The 17,692-nt window shown below is 49.4% G+C and overlaps 5 protein-coding genes across 5 annotated transcripts; 4 read left to right on the top strand and 1 right to left on the bottom strand.

Annotated features, from left to right (window-relative positions):
- Positions 1-3,623: 3,623 nt before the first annotated feature.
- Positions 3,624-5,399, top strand: HXT5_2 (sugar porter family MFS transporter; the record flags this gene model as incomplete). Its single annotated transcript, XM_046090471.1, has 3 exons — positions 3,624-4,610; positions 4,672-4,950; positions 5,010-5,399. The coding sequence occupies 3 exons, from the start codon at positions 3,624-3,626 to the stop codon at positions 5,397-5,399; spliced, it is 1,656 nt and encodes a 551-aa protein (XP_045946446.1).
- A 3,033-nt stretch (positions 5,400-8,432) lies between these two features.
- LDX57_008748 (uncharacterized protein) lies at positions 8,433-9,814 on the top strand (the record flags this gene model as incomplete). The annotated part of the gene is made up of 2 exons (XM_046090470.1): positions 8,433-9,752; positions 9,803-9,814. The coding sequence occupies 2 exons, from the start codon at positions 8,433-8,435 to the stop codon at positions 9,812-9,814; spliced, it is 1,332 nt and encodes a 443-aa protein (XP_045946445.1).
- Positions 9,815-11,777: 1,963 nt separating this feature from the next.
- On the top strand, positions 11,778-13,701 carry LDX57_008747 (uncharacterized protein; the record flags this gene model as incomplete). Its single annotated transcript, XM_046090469.1, has 8 exons — positions 11,778-12,048; positions 12,111-12,226; positions 12,281-12,347; positions 12,409-12,548; positions 12,596-12,881; positions 12,931-13,221; positions 13,291-13,383; positions 13,478-13,701. 8 exons carry the CDS (start codon positions 11,778-11,780, stop codon positions 13,699-13,701), a joined length of 1,488 nt encoding a protein of 495 aa, XP_045946444.1.
- Positions 13,702-14,663: 962 nt separating this feature from the next.
- LDX57_008746 (GFA family protein) lies at positions 14,664-15,295 on the top strand (the record flags this gene model as incomplete). The annotated part of the gene is made up of 4 exons (XM_046090468.1): positions 14,664-14,715; positions 14,776-14,822; positions 14,900-14,963; positions 15,045-15,295. 4 exons carry the CDS (start codon positions 14,664-14,666, stop codon positions 15,293-15,295), a joined length of 414 nt encoding a protein of 137 aa, XP_045946443.1.
- A 208-nt stretch (positions 15,296-15,503) lies between these two features.
- Positions 15,504-17,039, bottom strand: LDX57_008745 (pyridoxal phosphate-dependent aminotransferase). Its single transcript, XM_046090467.1, has one exon. The coding sequence runs from the start codon at positions 16,844-16,846 to the stop codon at positions 15,545-15,547; it is 1,302 nt and encodes a 433-aa protein (XP_045946442.1). The 5' UTR covers positions 16,847-17,039; the 3' UTR covers positions 15,504-15,544.
- Between the last annotated feature and the right edge of the window lie 653 nt (positions 17,040-17,692).

Here is a 17,692-nt window from a genome sequence, read left to right as displayed (position 1 = left end):
CCGAGCTCTGAGCTTCTCGATCCCCATGACTACCGCTATCGTTATTGGTTCTGGATGTAAGCGCAAGTTGATTGCGACATTAATTCTGGCGCGCGAAGTAGGATGTTCGTGCCCAGAGGACATCGTAGAGCGTTTTGATGCCTCAGGCGCAAAGGCCAAGCCTTCATGTAGATAACACCATATCTACTCTCTCGCTTTCTTACGTCCGTGAATTCAAATAAATCGATGAAGATACCATGGGCTTTCAGTTCGGAGATCTGGCAGTTGCTTCTGACTGCCGCGGGGGTCACTCCGTACTTAGTAACCCTTGTTGTAAGCTGTAGCCTAGTACTAACTATGGGCCGAGGAATATATATTCCGGGCAATGTGCATCATTCTAGACATGGCATGCTCCAGGATTATGGGCGGTCTAGTAGTTGTAGAAAGATGAGAATGTCCTTAAGGAATAGCATCTCGCCTCTCTTCCAGCACGCATATTATCACCCTCCTCAGACTAGGGGAATGGAGGCTATCTTTCAAGGGACCCCTTATTCTACTCCAGAATAGCCGATCACCGTTCGCCAAACGCGCTCTGTCTATTCCTCCATAGTCCATACACTACTGAAGAGTGACGGAACTATCTGCGGGGAATTCGATGCTAGTCGCGGCTGTTCAGAATATCCCCCTCGTTCTGATTTCCATTTCCAGGCTAGACTTGACCACTTTCTCGATTATTGTCGATCTGAATCCTGTAACTCCGAAACTCGTAGGTACACCGTACACCGTAGTCCGTTCTATAAGCGGCCGGATTACTACTTCGGGTGAAATGACGAGGTCAAGAAACTCCAGCGGTTCTTCAACTAAACGCACCGCTACGGACTAGGTGCATGAAACTGCAGCGTCCTGGGGACAGTTGGAAACGTGCAGTGGGTGATTGGTTTGCGGGTAAAAACTTGAAACCGGATCGGCATCCACGTTGTCAATATCGACGTCATGGTGCCGAGAACGGAAATCCAAGCGCCGCAATAGTCAAGGCTTCTACGCAGTAAGAAACAAGTTCATTGTGCTGTTCCGGGGAGACTACCATAGTCGACATTTATGACATAGGGTTGGAAAATAGACCCGACCGTGGTCGGTTCCAGGAAAAGTCGATCGAGTAAGTTTCAGGTGTTCTAGGCTTCTTCGAAAAGGTTCGTCCTGATGACCGCATGAATCATGCCACTCGATCGTGCCTAGAACTTTGAGGAATTCCTCGCATTGGCGTCTACGCCACAACTGATTGAAGCTTGAACAATTACTTGGTTGAATCCTGGTAGATTCCCCGGAAGATCCGGCTTGCATGGCAATGCGGAGGCACGGAGTGAGGACGGACTTCGGAAATAGGTGTCGGATGCGAGACCCTCTAGGCCGAGTGGGCAAGAGGACGGTTCCTACCGATGTAAACACTAAACAGATCAAAGAAAAGCATTGACTACGGAGAAAGATCTCAGTGGCAAGACAGGATCGATTAAACTCATCGTCCCATCCTCACTGTCCCCTAAGATCCCGACTAGAGGAACACGTGGAATCAACAGTTGAAACTTGGCGGTAGCGAGGCGTGGCGAGGAGGCGGTTCTCGAACCTCCGAGAAGTGGAAAATGCATAATCCGGGCTGACATCTGTCGTTCCGGGCAAGTTCCACGGGGAAACCAGTCGAGGAGATTTCGGAAAGGCTCCGTTCTCCAGATGGGGAGGACGATGTTTGAGGGGGATGGGGCTACGTCATGCCCCGTACGGAGTAGTCTGTAAGCGACCACGTGCCCGGGTAGCCCTAGCCCTACAGGCTGAGGGTTAGTCATTAGTCATGGATGCCGTTCTTAATTTGCGGTTATTAAAAGGGGTGCCTGGAACGGGGCCGGAAGGAGTACGGGGTAGACTGGAAGGTAGAAATAAATAAAATAAAAAATGAACAATGCCTATTGCTCAATAGAATAGAGAAGTGTAGCATTGTTGATCTGGAGGAAACGTTTCCTGAATGAAGCCAAATTGCTCCCGAACGTGACTGTGAGAGGGTTGGCGCAGGCATCCACAAAGCTTGGATAGACGGTGGATGGTTCTAGAGCCAACCACAACCGCGGACCCAACGCCACTGACGAGAATCGGCTCGGTCGGGTTGCCTTCTGGTTCCAGGTCAATTTGGGCTTTGGCATGGAAGGATTCAGCTCGCTTTGCCGGCTTTCGGGGCCGACTTTCTACAAGTTGTTCGGTCGGCAAAAGACGTTGATTCTGCCAGCTGACCCGATCACGAGGGAGAGAAATCGGAACGGGCCAGACGCAGCGAGCTGAGCCCGTAGATGATGGAATACAATGATGGCACCTGGTTTCGTGCAAAAACTTGAATATCAAGGTCGGCAATGCGATGTCATGGCACGTTTTTAGTGGCGATTCACTCCGCATTTCCCCTCCTTTTGACGAAGTTCATGGGGGAGGAATTGGGCTTCACCGGTCAACGGATGAGGAAAAGACGAGGGTTTCTCCAGAACCTCCAGAGTTGAGCAGTTGAGCCCTGCGTCTTTTTTCTCCGTGTCCTTCCGGGCGGTCGGGCAAAAGACTCCACGGCGACTTGCCGAGACTCTGGAGGCGCCCCGCATGTACCCGCACGAAGTCTCGTGACCGTCGCCATCCTTTCATTCCTCGCCTTTCCTTCTCTTTTCATCCTCGCCGCTCGCAGCCAAGTCGGCTTCGCCTTTAGGCATGCCGAGGGATTCCACGCCCAGGAATGTGGCTGTTTTCGCTCGCCGCTTCATTCCCGCTGTCGGTTTCGGAGCCGATTCTGCGTCCTTGGGATCTCTAGGTTGGTCGTGCCGGCCGATGTAGATGCCAATGTGTCTTGCTCTCCCGCAATTCGTCGAACCAAAGAATAACTTTCGCTGACAAGCCGCTCAATCAGACATCATAGCAGTGGCGCTGATCCCCTTCATCTCGTCTAGTTCCCAGACCAGGCTCCGACGGTGTTGGCCACTATGACGAACCAGAGCCTTCTCCGAGCCTGCCGTGGAACCCGACTTTCTTCCCTCCTTTTCTCTGGTCAACCCGGCCGTTCCCCCAGCATTCCGGTCCTTCTGACTGGTTCGACTCGTCGGTTTCGGTCGGCCCCTCCCCATGGTCCGTCTCTGCTGCTGCTGTTGCCGGCTGAGTCTGACGGAGAAAGATGTGGGCAGTGTCTGGCGTTTCCCCGTGCCTGCCGACTCGACACTGGCTCTGCACTCGGCCGCCTCCACATCCTGGTGGTGGATATTTTTTCTCCCTCTCGTCGAATAACTATTAGTTTCGGATTCTGAATTTTTATTATCTTATTTTTTGCGGTCTCCATTTCCCTCGAGGGGCAATCGATGTAACATAAAAAGGGGACATCCCCCCCCGAATCTGGATTAAGTTTTTTTCATCAATTTCAATTTGACATTCATTTCTTTTCCCAACCATCCACTCCCTTGTCAAGATACCCCGTGTGGTTGGTGAAACCTGGCTTCTTCTATTGGGATTCGTGCTCCCTTCCTTGCATACAGCATACAGCTTGCATCAATTATTGTTTACTTGGATAAACCTCCGACACGAACCCTTTCGCTGTCTCACCACCTCCTTCCCGCGTATCGTACACCTACACAATGGGTATTGAATCTTCTGCCCATCACGGGGAGTCGATCAACCCGGCTGTCGCTCCCCACGCCGAACACTCCAGCCAAGAGTCTGTAGCTATGAACAAGCCGTCCGATGTTGGCGTAGACACTCCTGTCCCCCGGGTCACGCTCCGGGCCTTCGTCATGGGAGCCTTCGTCTCCATGGGTGGTCTGCTCTTCGGTTATGATACCGGTCAGATCTCTGGTTTCCAGGAAATGTCCAACTACCTTGAACGGTACGGTGAGCCGAACGGCGACGGAACCTACTCCTTCAGCACGGTCCGTTCCGGTTTGATCGTTAGTCTGTTGTCCATTGGTACCTTGATCGGTGCCCTCTGCGGTGCTCCCATCGCCGATAAGTTCGGCCGAAAGTGGTCCATCACCTTCTGGTGTCTGATCCTCATCGTCGGTCTGATTGTCCAGATCTCCGCGCCTGACGGTAACTGGGTCCAGATGGTCCTGGGTCGTTGGGTTACCGGTCTGGGTGTTGGTGGTTGCTCTCTCTTGGTGCCCATGTACCAGGGTGAAAGCGCTCCTCGTCAGATCCGTGGTGCCATGATCAGTTGCTACCAGCTCTTCGTCACCCTGGGTATCTTCCTGTCTTACTGCATTAACCTGGGAACCAACACCATGGAGGGTACCGGCCAGTGGCGTATCACCCTGGGTCTGACCTTCCTGTTCGCTCTTATCCTCGGTGGAGGCATGATTTTCTTTCCCGAGTCCCCTCGTTTCGAGTACCGTCATGGCCGTGTCGACAATGCCCGTGCCACTATGGCTAAGATGTACGGCATCCCTGAGAACCACCGCCTGATCAACCAGGAGCTCGAGGAGATCCAGCAGCAGCTTGATGCCGAGTCTCAGGAGCAGGTCTGGCACGAGTTCATCACCGCTCCCCGCATGTTCTACCGTGTCGTGCTGGGTATGGTGCTTCAGTCTCTGCAGCAGCTGACCGGTGCCAACTACTTCTTCTACTACGTATGTTACCAACATCAACCCACAACCTTACAAGTATTTTATACTAACTCATTTATCATAGGGAACTACCATCTTCCAAGGTGCCGGTATCTCCAACAGTTTCATCACGCAAGTTATCCTGGGTGCCGTCAACTTCGGAACCACCTTCGGCGGTCTCTACGTCGTCGAGAACTTCGGTCGTCGCAAGTCCCTCATCACCGGTGCCGGACTTATGTTCATCTTCTTTATCTGTTTCGCGAGCGTTGGCCACTTCGTTCTAGATGTGCAAACCCCTACAAACACTCCCGGCGCCGGAAAGGGCATGATCGTGCTCGCCTGTCTCTTCATCACCACCTACGCCGTAAGTCCACCCAACCTTCCTCCATCCCTATACCTATAAGTGCTAACGCGTCCCGGCAGATGACATGGGGTCCGATGATCTGGGCTATCGCCGCTGAGCTGTTCCCATCGAAATACCGTGCCAAGGGCATGGCGCTGGCCACGGCCTCAAACTGGCTCTGGAACTTCCTGATCGGATTCTTCACCCCGTTTATCACGCACGAGATTGATTTCGCCTATGGCTACGTCTTCGCTGGCTGTCTCTTCGTCGCTGCTGGTGTCGTGTACTTCTTCGTCATCGAGGGTCGGGGCCGTACCCTTGAGGAACTCGACTGGATGTACGTGAACAAGATCGTGCCCTGGAAGAGCAGCTCTTTCGAGATGCCTGAACTCCGCAGCCAGAGCCATGGTGGCATGGATGCGAAGTATGCGCGGAAGGAGTCGCAGTCTTATCATGCGGAGAATGTTTAAGTGATTTGTTGAGTGGTGATGGATGAGGTGAAAAGCATTGTGAAGGGGACGGCTATCGCATGTGTTATGCTTCTTATGGGTTTTCTTTTTTTGGATATCACATCGGTTGGAGTTGGGGATGGGGGTTTTGTTTATATGTAGATCATCTTGTATATATGCATGGATACCTGTTGCAACTTATGAGTTCTTATTTCTACTCCGGTTTCTATCTATCTGTTGGTGTTAGGTCATGCAGAGTCACGTGGTGCGCGCCCGTGATTTTTGTTTCCTGTTTAGGATGAGTCTCCACTGAGCAGCGTCGCCGTCAACTGTACAGAAATCAATTATACGAAACGATTTGATATTTCGACTTATTTTGGCCAAGATTGATCATTTTGATCATTTCCCGCAGGAGTTTATCTTCTTCTTTAGCGAAGTATACATTCACATAACAACCAATCGACCTATCGATTAAAATTCTCTCAAGCCATGAAATCTAGTAGGTGCCAAAGCTTGTGGTAAGGTATTATTAGTTATTATCAAGACCTTGGGCCTTAGGCGAGGTTGATACTAGATACCAAAGGTAATAATGCTCTAGAAAATGGCGTTATAGTAGATAATTCTAAGGATACGATTAATTCAAGATAAAAATTAGTATTTAGTGATTACATTATCAAAATAGTCTATAAATCGCGATTCTAAAGTAAATTCGCCTTATTGATAATAATAGTACTAAAGTAATCTATAATTCATGATAATCGCAAGCCTTTTGTTGTAGATTGTGTGTCTAGACACTATTGAAACTCTATAATAGTAAAATCGCCATGCCGCACAGCCAGAATAGTGAAGATGATTTAGACTACTACCCTTTCGGCATTCAAGAACATCTTATGATCTCTTATTAGGATACTATTAAAAGAGCACAATCTCTCCCGCTTTCTCGCATCACCACGGTAGGTATAAACCTTCAGTGTCTCTGTCATAGTTTTCATCATGCGCTAGACGGACGATACAGACATTTCGCCAGAGTATGCAAAAGCTTGTCTGCAGATGGTCATATGGCCCCGCAGAGACAGTCGACAAACGGGAAAGCAAAATGAATTCTTTCTGAATCTGCAGCTATCATAAACCTGCTGCGAAATTAATCTCGGAAAAGGCCTCCCTGGTATAACGGCTATGACCTGTAATTCATCGATTCGCTTGAGCTCGGCTATCGTTGGTCCATTCGTGTCAAAACGCCCGCTTCTGGTAAGGGGTTCGCGGATATACGCGTGGTTGGGGGTCCAATGGGTTTCGGCGAGCTCGCCGTAATCTCCATTTCATTTGAAGACATGACCCGCCGGTCGTAACAGGGGCTCAAGAAAGGGTCAGCGCCTCTTGGTGTCCACGTAGATGATTGATGTCCTGTCCCTGTTGGGCGTTACCCTCCTCTCAAATGCGCATTCTGTCATGGGCGGTATTCAAAGAGGAGCGAGTATCATGAAGGTCCCGTTCCATTGCTGGATTGGCTGCATTACGGGCATTCTCCAACTTTTGTGAGGAGTCTTCCGTTCTCCGTTTTCGTGATCCGGAGACAGATTCTGCCTTTCCTGAACACCAATTATTGTTTTTCCCGCTCATCGGGCTGTAAATCCCAAGCCCGATGGTCTTGAGCGCTCCCTGATATAATTTTGAAAAGTCCGGATACGCCCCCCGGTGGGATAGATGTGACAGCCAGCTGACGTCGTCTCAGGACCTTATTGATGGCCTCTGTGAGACTCTTCAGGAGCCTTCCTAGCTGTTCCCGTAAGCTCCGGTCTTCCGTCCGGCCGTCGAGCCTCTGAATAGATAGTGCCGCTCTATCTGTTCGAGTAGACTTCATCTATCAGTAGCCATTAAAAACCATTAAATTCGGTAAACGAGCCGGAATTGATCGAACGGTTATCAAATTGGTCAAAATAGAACCCAATTCAAATATCGAGTAAAAGCCGCACATAAAGACCGCTATCATCATCCTGGATGCTGGATTCAAGATATGTCTAGAAGAATGCTACCATGACATACTTGGTGAGACCGTATAGGGATTGAAGCTATGGGAGATGGTCAGCGGAGAGCGACTGAGGCAAAAGAGATGGCGAGAAGAGAAGAGAGAAATAAACCAGGGAACAAGAAGAGCTAAGTGAATCTTGTGGAGGTATATTCGTTATTCACCCACACCTTGCTATCTAGGTGACAAAGGTGATATATCGCTGGTGAAGACATTTGCTCGAAGGGCATTCACAAAGCTTAGATTATGACTAGTTACATATCTTCCAATTGCTAACAGACCGTAGAAAAGGAAACATGAATACAATTGACTTGACTATTGCGGCTGACAGAAGTTTAGCTTAGAAGAAAAGAGATTCGGGGACATAGAGAATCGTCGCTGGATGGAAGCAACAAGCTAAATGCCTGCTGAGGGATTCATGATTCCATACATAGTTCGCTGTGACGCTCAGACGGCTCCTCAGATTGTTTGGTAATTAAGTCCGCTTCCTCAACAACTATCCAGCCGTCGAATAACATTCGTCATTTCATCGATTCTTGATTGTGTCTATCAACGTGGGATCAGCAGGTGTTCTAGTTTTCGACGCCATTTGACCAGAATTCCTACCATCAAAGACACTGCTCCCGCTGCCAAAATAGGGAAAACGCCCTAATGGATTAGGACTTTACTAGATAGGTCAACGTACATTTGAACAATATGTCGAATGTGGCCATTGAAACGTAGACGCAGCGCAATATGTGCTTAAACAGGGCAATTTACTAAGGGTATTTCAGCTGCGCTAAAGCCTTGAGCTAAGAGATCAGACAGCTAGATCACGCAAGGGAACTCGCCAGGACAGGAACTCGGAAAAGCATGGAGAATGCCGGAGAAGAAGTGGTGGATGGACGGTCACCTGATTGGGGATGACCTGCGATTTTCCTGGCAACTTCCACCTTTTTCACCCATCTCACATCTATTTATTCTTCTCCATATCACCGCACACTTGGAGATCTTTTCTATCGGCCGCCTTAACGTTTCCATAGCTCACCATGAGTGACAATACCCAGGAAAGATCTGCGACTACCCCAGTCTCCCCCACCATGTCTGTTGCGCGCCCACATTGCTCGACGCCTGACAACCATTCGGTCTCCAGTGACGCATCTTTGATAGATTTGAGCGACTCCCTGTCGCAGTCCGAGCCTCGCCTCACAACAGAACCAGTTCCGAAAGACATTAAAGAGACACTCAAAACCATCACGAGTGCGACTGAAGCCCTGTTGCCTATGATAGACATATTGGCCGGTGTCTGTCATGATTTGGGAGCCTTGGCCCCGTACCTGACGGATTTGGGCCATGGTTTGCGCAGGAATGCTGCTCATCTTGCCAGAGCTGGCGATCACACAGAAAACACGATCTTCGATCCTGAACCAGCGGCTTCCCACGATACGTCTGATCCAACAGACTCTCGCAAATCTTCATTCGTCAGACAAAGGCCTATCGGCACCTCGGACGAGCCGTCGACGTCCGGCATTGCCCCCGACAAGAAGCCTTTGAGCAAGCTGTTCGCTAATACTGGCACCCCACCCACACTTTCCAAGACGAATAACGAGAGCTCAGAGTCCGACGAGTCTTCAGGGTCGTCCATCGCACTGATGACCAAGCGACAAAAGACAAACCCGGTGGAAAGTTCCGTCCGGCACGAGACAGCCCAAGACCGAAAGGAAGTCATGAGCGCAGCTCCAGCTGTTCCTAGCAACGGGAAATCTCACGACCAGATCATGGAACAAGAGATAGCCTTGGACAAGCCGGCGCAGGTAGCCCCTGGAGTCTATCCTCATGAATATCAGGCTTTGCCCCTACCTCCGCTTTCTCCAAGAGGATATTATAACACGCCAAGGCCATTCAACACGATAGAACTTCAGGCGATTCCCAACCTTCCACGCCGGTTTAGTATGCAAGGCAGCCCCACAACTCGAGCATCCAACCAAGACGCAGTGCCGAATAGGACAGGATCTCACGCAGCTGAGCTCCCTGGTCATCCACCAGTATTCTCAGCCGAGGTAGGAATCAGTCCACAATATGTCCAAACCACTCAAGGCAGTCCCCTACTTCACTCACAAGTCCACTACCCCAGCCTCTTGTCAAGCTCAGCTGACCCCTATCCCATATCGCCTGGATTACCGGGCGTTGTGAATCCTTACCAGAGAACAACATGGCCAGATAAATCGTTTGCTACCCTGCCCAGCCGTGACGAGATTAGACGCGCTCTGAACAGCGCACCCAATTCAGGTTCTAGAAGGCTACGACAAATCCAGGATAGGGATCTCGATCAGCTTCTCCCCTCTCTTGAGCAACCCTTCTCGCACAAGGTAACTAGCCTGTTCTTTGAACATCGCAATGGCAAGCTAATTAGGCGCAGGCTCGGAAGTAAATTATGACTTTTTAAGTCTTCTCTCGCTCGCATTCGCTTTTGAAGTGGCTAGTGCTGTTGCACTTTCTGGCATGTTTCATGGCTGGTTGTTCTTCAAAAGTCAATTGGCTGCATACTCTGCTTTCATGGTACTGAATCCTTGTTGTATCTACTTCTATGCTTTGTTTACTATCGTTTCTGAACTGCTAGTTGCGAACAAAATGTGATATTGCTGAGTATTTTGTTGACAAACTTTTTGTTTTGGAATAGCTTGCCCTTCCGGAACCAGTAGACAGGCCGAGCCACAATGACCTGCATATTAGTGTTGGTATGGCATAAAGATAGAGTCAATTATATGCTTTGATAAAGTATTAGTTGTCCGTAACGTGAAAATAGTCTCTACAACAGTGTGGCATCATTCACTTAAGTTGACCCAGCTCAATCGTAAAAACAGTCCTTCCTACCATTTTGGTTTTCCTTGTAAACCATCATTCGCCTTCGTTGCCTTTCCCAACTAATCACTCTAGTCTAAGAAGATGACCCCAGTAGCTCCCATGCGCGTCACCTTCGTCGCCCTATCAACCTCTACCGGCTGCTGTGTAGCCATTTGGAACCAAAGTACATATCACCCCGGCCAATCGAAACTCAAGTACGGTCAAAGAATGCCCATATTCACTACTACCCCATCCACTGTTTTGATGGAGGATTCCATAATCATCCTTCACTATTTCCTCTTCTTCTGGTTCCTTTCTCTTTCTCTTCTCTACTTCTCTCTCCACGTCTTCCCCGAATACTTTTCTTCCACGGCCAAATCCAATTTGATCATGCAGGTGAGTGACAGCTTCTTGTGACGTCTAGATGTACTATAACACGTCTGCATATCACGGAGCGTTTGTTAGAGCAATATATTTATTGAATCAATGATACCTGGTAGAACTATGGCTATGTTCTCGTTAAAATCAACGCAGTTTTAATAACAACTCTATTCACGGTCAAAAATGACACTACCTACCAAGATCTAGGTCCAGATATGGATTACTCTACAATCTGTTTCGAGCTCACAACTCTGCCCAAACTATCATGGGTTGACTGATATGTCGAGCCAGTTGTTGTATCAGGGGCAGCCGACTATAGCCTTTAGTACAGTAGGGAATTTAGCAGTTGCAAAATAGAAAAAGGTTAAAGCCGATGGACGTGAAATATTCCATGAAATGTGGGTAAGTCTCTACCTAAAGATATACCTGCTTTATGTTAGCTTATCCGTATGACAGGCGATGCTTTTATGTTCTCCACCCCTCCGGTGACTGTGAGGAATACATGAACGAACCCACGTCAGACAAACAGCTCATGCCTCGAGAAACAAGACCTGTTTGATTCTTTTACGCCAAGGGTGTAGATGTTCCTGTTGGAGACTAATCCAACGCAGCTGAGGCAATTCAGACGGGACAGTGCGGATGAAACCGGATTATGGCGTTGGATAAAGTCCGAGGCTTTCCGGCCATATTGGCCGGCGTCATGGAACATAGGAGGAAGGGAAAGATTCTTTGAGTACTGATCGCAAGCTAATTTGCGGAACATTCTGTACTGAGATCAGTTGGGAATAATTCATAGATGTACCGTCAAAGGTTCGTGGTATAGGGCCTTTCAGTGCGATCTCTTGATCCCATCTCCAGGCACTCTCTAGTGATGGATGATCTAATCTTCATCCAGCAGTCCATAACTCGCGGCTCTCCAAATCAGTAACTCCCGACCGGCAAGAAGCAGATCAATAGCCGGCCATCCGCCAAGAAAGATCGGGTCTCGACCGAGACTGCGGGGTACCCCACACTCTAAAGTCGGTGTGGGGTACGGATTACACCGGTCTATTTAGGTTGTTTGCACCAGTCAACTCCCCTTGCATTGCCAGCAATCTCCTCCCCTCTGATGTGTCAATTCCGCTTCATGCCATTCCGCACTCCACAGCACCTCAAACCATCACTCCACCATGGAGAAGCCATCAACAATGAACATCGATCATGTCGATGACAGTCCGAGAGATTCGGCTGCCGAGAAAGACCTCCATGATGCGCACTCACCGCCCGAGTTTACACCCGAGATGGAAAAGCGCGTGTTCCGGAAAATGGACCTGCGGTTGATTCCGATGTTGTCGCTGCTGTATCTACTGGCGTTTCTGGATCGAGGGAATATCGGTAATGCGAAGATTGAGGGGTTATTGGAGGATTTGAATATGACAGGGCCGCAGTATAGTTGGACCTGTGAGTTACTTGGGATTGACGGCTCTAACAAGGGATGGAATGTGGGGGCTGACATGAAGTAGTGACGGTGTTCTTTTTTACCTACGCTGCTTTCGAACTGCCGAGTAATTTGCTACTGAAGAAATTGAGGCCATCGCGATGGCTGCCGATAATCATGATTGCTTGGGGGATTGTCATGGTATGTTTACTTGGGGTTGAGTAATATTAACATGCTGAACTGTTGGTCTACTAGACACTGATGGGAGTGGTTCAAAATTACGAAGGATTGCTGGTTGCTCGTCTCTTCCTCGGTCTAGCTGGTTAGTCTCGCTGCGCCCTTCTAGGACATGTTTAACTAATTAATTGTTTTGCATCATACAGAGGCTGGCCTCTATCCCGGAACCGCCTACTACATCACCCTCTGGTATCCCCGTCACCGCGCGCAATACCGACAAGCCATGTTCTTTAGTGCAGCAAGCATTGCGGGTGCCTTTTCAGGTATCTTAGCCTATGCCATCGCGGTAGGTAGATCTCTTCGGCTCCATAATGCCCGTCTAATCTTTGGTAGAAAATGGATGGCGTCGGCGGATATGAAGGGTGGCGCTGGATCTTTATCCTCGAAGGTCTTCTCACTGTCGTCGTTGCATTCATCGCTCCGTTCGCGATTCACGACTCCCCTGAGACAGCCACATTCTTAAACGAGGAAGAGCGACAATTCGTGCTTCATTCGGTGCGCTTCCAAACATCAGCAGGACACGACATCGGCCACGTCGTCGAAGAAGAAGAAATCAAGTTTCGTCCTCGCTATGTGATCGATGCCTTGCTGGATTGGCAGATTTATGTTGCCTTAATCAGTATGTCAACCACCTAAAATCACCAGAGAAGGTGACTAACGCCAGTTAGTGTACTGGGGCATCACATGTCCATTATACGGCATATCCTTCTTCTTGCCGTCGATCATCAAGGATTTGGGCTACACGTCCTCGACCGCCCAACTGCTCACAGTCCCGATATACGTGACTGCCGCGATCGTCGCCATCGCCGCAGCATGGGTGTCCGATAAACGAAGACAACGCTCACCGTTCATCCTCTTCTTCATGTTCCTCATCGCCATGGGTTTTGTCATTGTCCTCGCGTCCACGGGAAGAGGCGTCCCCGGCGTGGTCTACTTCGGTGTCTTTCTCGCCGTCATCGGTATAATCCCCACTCTCATTCTTGATTGAGCATTTCTAACGAAAGAAGGAATATATCCCGCCTTCCCAGGAAACGTCACCTGGCTCAGTGTCAACCTCGCAGGCGACTATAAGCGTGCCGCCGGAATGGCCATGCATATTGGATTAGGGAATTTAGCAGGCGGTATGCCCCCTTCCAAACCACTCTCCTGTTCCATACCGTTTCTCCATCTTCTGAACTTGACATAATTTTTAATCCGACCTGACGTGGTATCTAGCCATGTCCTCTAATTTCTACCGCACTCAAGACGCACCGGAATACGTGCTCGGCCACGCCCTCGAGCTCGGCTTCTGTGGTGTGGGGATGATTGCTGTGCTGGTTCTCAGGTTCTCGTATAAGACAATTAACAAGAAACGGGAGAACGTGGATGTGTCGCTGTATAACCCGGCTGAGATGGCGAAGATGGGTGACCGGTCGCCCATGTTTAGGTACATGCTTTGATGGTAAGGGTGGTTGTTGAGGGTTGTTGAGGGTGGCTGAATGCATATATGGGGAGTGGCTATAGGCGAACTGTTTATTGGAATCAATGGGCTTAGTTACCTGGCGCCGGGGTCTCTTATAATGAGTATGAGTAGGAATATGAATATGGATATACATTAGGCGTGTTGGTTACTTTTTCCTGCCCAAGCATTTGACAAGAGGGCTAAGGCCATGGTCACGGGAGAACCTCGGCGAAACTGATATCCCTACGAAGAAAAGGGGGAAAATAGACATCCATCGCTTATATACTCGGTATCCGCCCGAAATATGAAATAAATTGATTTCAGCGCTTGAGTTACAGGATTAGTTCTGCACCCATTGCCTTTCTTCTGACGTCAGCGTTTATGAACAAGGGTTTTCGGCGTCTGACTTCACTGCGGAGATAATGCAGAACAGCAATTGGGGTAATTTTCAGGAAATCTCACAACCTAAAGAAACAAGAAATAAACCCAACAAAATCTTTCACGAAATCGACGTAGAGAAGAAACTGAAATTCTGAACAGTCAACAATCATAAGCCAAGAATCGGGTCCGTTTGTCCGAGAGGGCTCAGCAATCTCGGTGTTTGACTATCATCAAATGCCGAAGCAGTACGCCTTAACGCCGGCACTGAACAAACACTTTCACTCAGTCTCACCTAAGCAATGTCATTTTACCCCAAAGCAACACGAGAAGAACGATCCAGAATGCATCATGCAATATTACACTTACTAAATTTGTTGGGTAATTTGAAATGCAGTTAGGCATGTTGGGGGCTGGTCCACAGCGGCTCTCAGCCCTCGGTGTTTGGCGAAGAGCGGGGAAGCGGTCTATTTAAACGTCATGCTGCTGCTGGTGGCTCGATATCTTCTCTGTACAAGCAACTGCTCAATTTAATACACTATCTGACAGCCTATTCAAGAGCCTCAAACCGAGTCCTTGAAAATGACTATTTCCGGATCCTGCATGTGTGGCGACATCGCCTACAGCGTTGAGGGTATGTACTAGCCACAGAATTTCCGGATACGATGCAACGAGAAGCTTACCAGGATACTAGTGGAAAGCTACCTATCTGCGCTATGCCACTGCACTGATTGCCAGAAGGTATGTTTGCAGCTACGCCAACGCCCCACCCCCAAATCCCATATCCCAATCTACATTCGCTAACACCCACCCTCCAGTGGACCGGCGGCGCCTTCACCTCCAACGCAGTCGTCCCTCGATCCAGCTTTAGAGTGACCAAGGGTAAGCACCTGCCTTTCCTCCACCTTTTCATTTAACTTTCATCCCTCCCCGTCTGAAGATCTCCGCTAATCAGCCCAACAGGAACCCCCAAAACATATGACGTCACCGGCGCCAGCGGCAAGATCAACAAGCACTTCTTCTGCGCGAACTGCGGCTCGAGTCTGTATACCGAGCTTGAGGTCATGCCTGACAACACGGTTGTGAAGGCTGGAACGCTGGATGGTGGCGAGGCGAACTTGAAGGGGAAGATTGATGTTGAGTTTTATGTTAAGGATCGGCCTCAGTATTTGGCTGCCGTGGAGGGTGCGAAGCAGGAGCCGCAGTTTGGTTGAATATTTCAAGGTTTGAGTGGGTTGGTTTGGGTGTGAGGTTTGGGGCGTTGAAATAGCATTGGGGAGCGAGGCTGGAGTTGAATGGGGGATGTTTGAGCAATTATGTATGGTTGTGTTGTGTTTGTGTGGTGTTGCGGATGGTTCGAACAGATTTGATTTTGAGAAAATTGCACATGAAGAATGACGAAATGAAATGACTTTTGCTGGAACTTATCCATCTTTAGAGTGGTGTTTATAACTTATCTGGATCTAATCCCTCAGTGCGTCTAGAATCCTCCGCAACGCCTCCTCTAGATGCTCCTGCGGATGCGTAAACACAATCCGAAACCATCCATCATCCTCGGATCCAAACAACGGACCACTGGCCAGAAATACCTTTTTCTCGACCAGCTTCTGCATGACGCGATCACTGACATCTGCGTCCATATCCTCCTCCGAGTGCAGCTCCCGATACTTCTTCCCTAGGTTCACCCACAGGAAAAACGCCGCATTGCACCCAGGGGCATGTTCAATACCCTGCTCCCTCAGCCCACGCACAACAAAAGAATACGACTCCGATAGCCTCTGTTGGTTCATCTGAATATACCTATCGGTAAACTCGAAGTCCTCAAGAACCAACGACGTCAGGTACTCCGTCGCCGCAGAGGGGTACGAATACAATGTGGGATTTTTCAATGCAGCGTGCAGGTCACGATTCGCCTGCGAGATAATCACGCCCAGACGGAGCCCGTTCGCACCAAAATCCTTGCTCATACCCCATAGCACATGGACTAGTTCGGGATCGATGATTCCGGCGAGAGGAATCGAGAGTGCGGAGACAAACGGCACAGGGGACGGCCCCTCGTGGTCGACTATGTTCTCCCACGTAGATAGCGCGTATATCTCGTCGCTGATCAAGTGCATGCGGTATTTCTGGCACAGGCGCATGAGTTTTATCAGGACGTCGCGTGGATAGCATCGACCCAGTGGGTTGTGGGGATGGCAGAGCATCAACGCTCGGACCTTCCGGCCTGTTCGATTCTGAAACTCAAGCAGCGCTTCCTCGTACTTCTCGACCGCCTTTAGACTGAGCGGATCACAGCCTTGGAATCCCACGGGGACGACATTAGTCCCTGGCCTGGAGGAGATGTCAGGTATGAACGTTCCATAGTAAGGCCTGCCCAGGAGCATTCCCTCTCCGGAATCGGAAAATGCCCAAGACAGGTGTTCAATTGCCGAAGAGACACCGTTCGTCACGAGGACCTGATCTGGCTGCACTGGATTGACGGGGTGGAAATGGCGATTGACGAAATTCGAGACGGCGTTTTTGGTTCTCCTGGATCCTGACGGCCCGTCGTTGTAGGTGAGCCATTTGGAGGGCAGTTCGAGCTTCGTGTTAATGGCTTCGAGAAGTTTGTCATGCATGAGCATGTTCTCTGCTAGCCCGACGTTGACGAACCCATTGGGATTGGTAGATTTGCACCACGGATCGTTGACTACGTCCCACATTAGGTTCTTGGAGCCGGATGTGGTGGCTTCCTGAGCTCGTTGGGACATGGTTGATTGTGGCATGGTGAGTGGATGATCGGTGAGTGTTTTGTAGAAATTGACAAAGACTGAGACTTCTTTTCACTCCACCCTGCGAGTATATAAAGACTTGAAAGAATTGAGGTCAATTCAAGGGCCGAGATCGGGAAACGGTTATCCACGGCGGCGTTGAGTCACGGGAAGGAACCATGGATCGCCATCAAACACCGAAGGCCGATGCTTGACTTTTTTCGGCGTTTGCTCCGCTGTGGATGAGGTCTTGTGTTTCACCACACAGGTTGAAATCTGACACTTGCTCGGTAGAAAGCCGGAATTCGTATTCTGATTGGCATTCACTCTTTCGATTAGTAGGTAAATCTTTTGCTAAGAACCTGCGATGCAAAATCGGACAAGCACTGTGGATCATCGGCTCAAAATGTATGTTGTCGAAACCCGGACGATTACTGCACTGATACGGGACCAATTTTCGATGATATGACAGCATAAATCGGCATTATTCAAGAATACATCTTCAATGAATGAGTATCTACGGAATATGGGGTCTAGGTATGTTGACAGCTCAACGACGTGTTTGCCTCGTTGCACTGTCTCTCATGCCTGACTGCCTCGGCGATGCCTCAGGCATTTCAGCTGAGCGTGAGCACACACTTAGCACGTGAGAGGGAGTGTGGCACGTGACCAACTCTTGCTCTCCTGGTCCGCAAGCTTGATTCCTACAACCATCTTTTCATCGGTCGTAAGACATCAACAAGCATTCCTACCGACATTCTAGCATCAAATCTCATCATTATTGAATGGCAATGACACCCCCTCACTGCCCCGGCCACTTTGGTCTCAAAACCTGGCCTAGCGTCGATACCTCTAAACTCA

The sequence above is a fragment of the Aspergillus melleus genome (assembly GCF_016097325.1).
Source record: "Aspergillus melleus strain CBS 546.65 chromosome Unknown contig5, whole genome shotgun sequence".
NCBI classification, from domain to species: domain Eukaryota; kingdom Fungi; phylum Ascomycota; class Eurotiomycetes; order Eurotiales; family Aspergillaceae; genus Aspergillus; species Aspergillus melleus.
The sequence above is the reverse complement of the archived record's forward strand: the minus strand, read 5'-3'. Positions and strand labels throughout refer to the sequence as shown.

Bases quoted from the DNA above. Each gene is read 5' to 3' on its own strand.
- LDX57_008745 (XM_046090467.1), bottom strand. From the start codon at position 16,846: ATGCCACAATCAACCATGTCCCAACGAGCTCAGGAAGCCACCACATCC.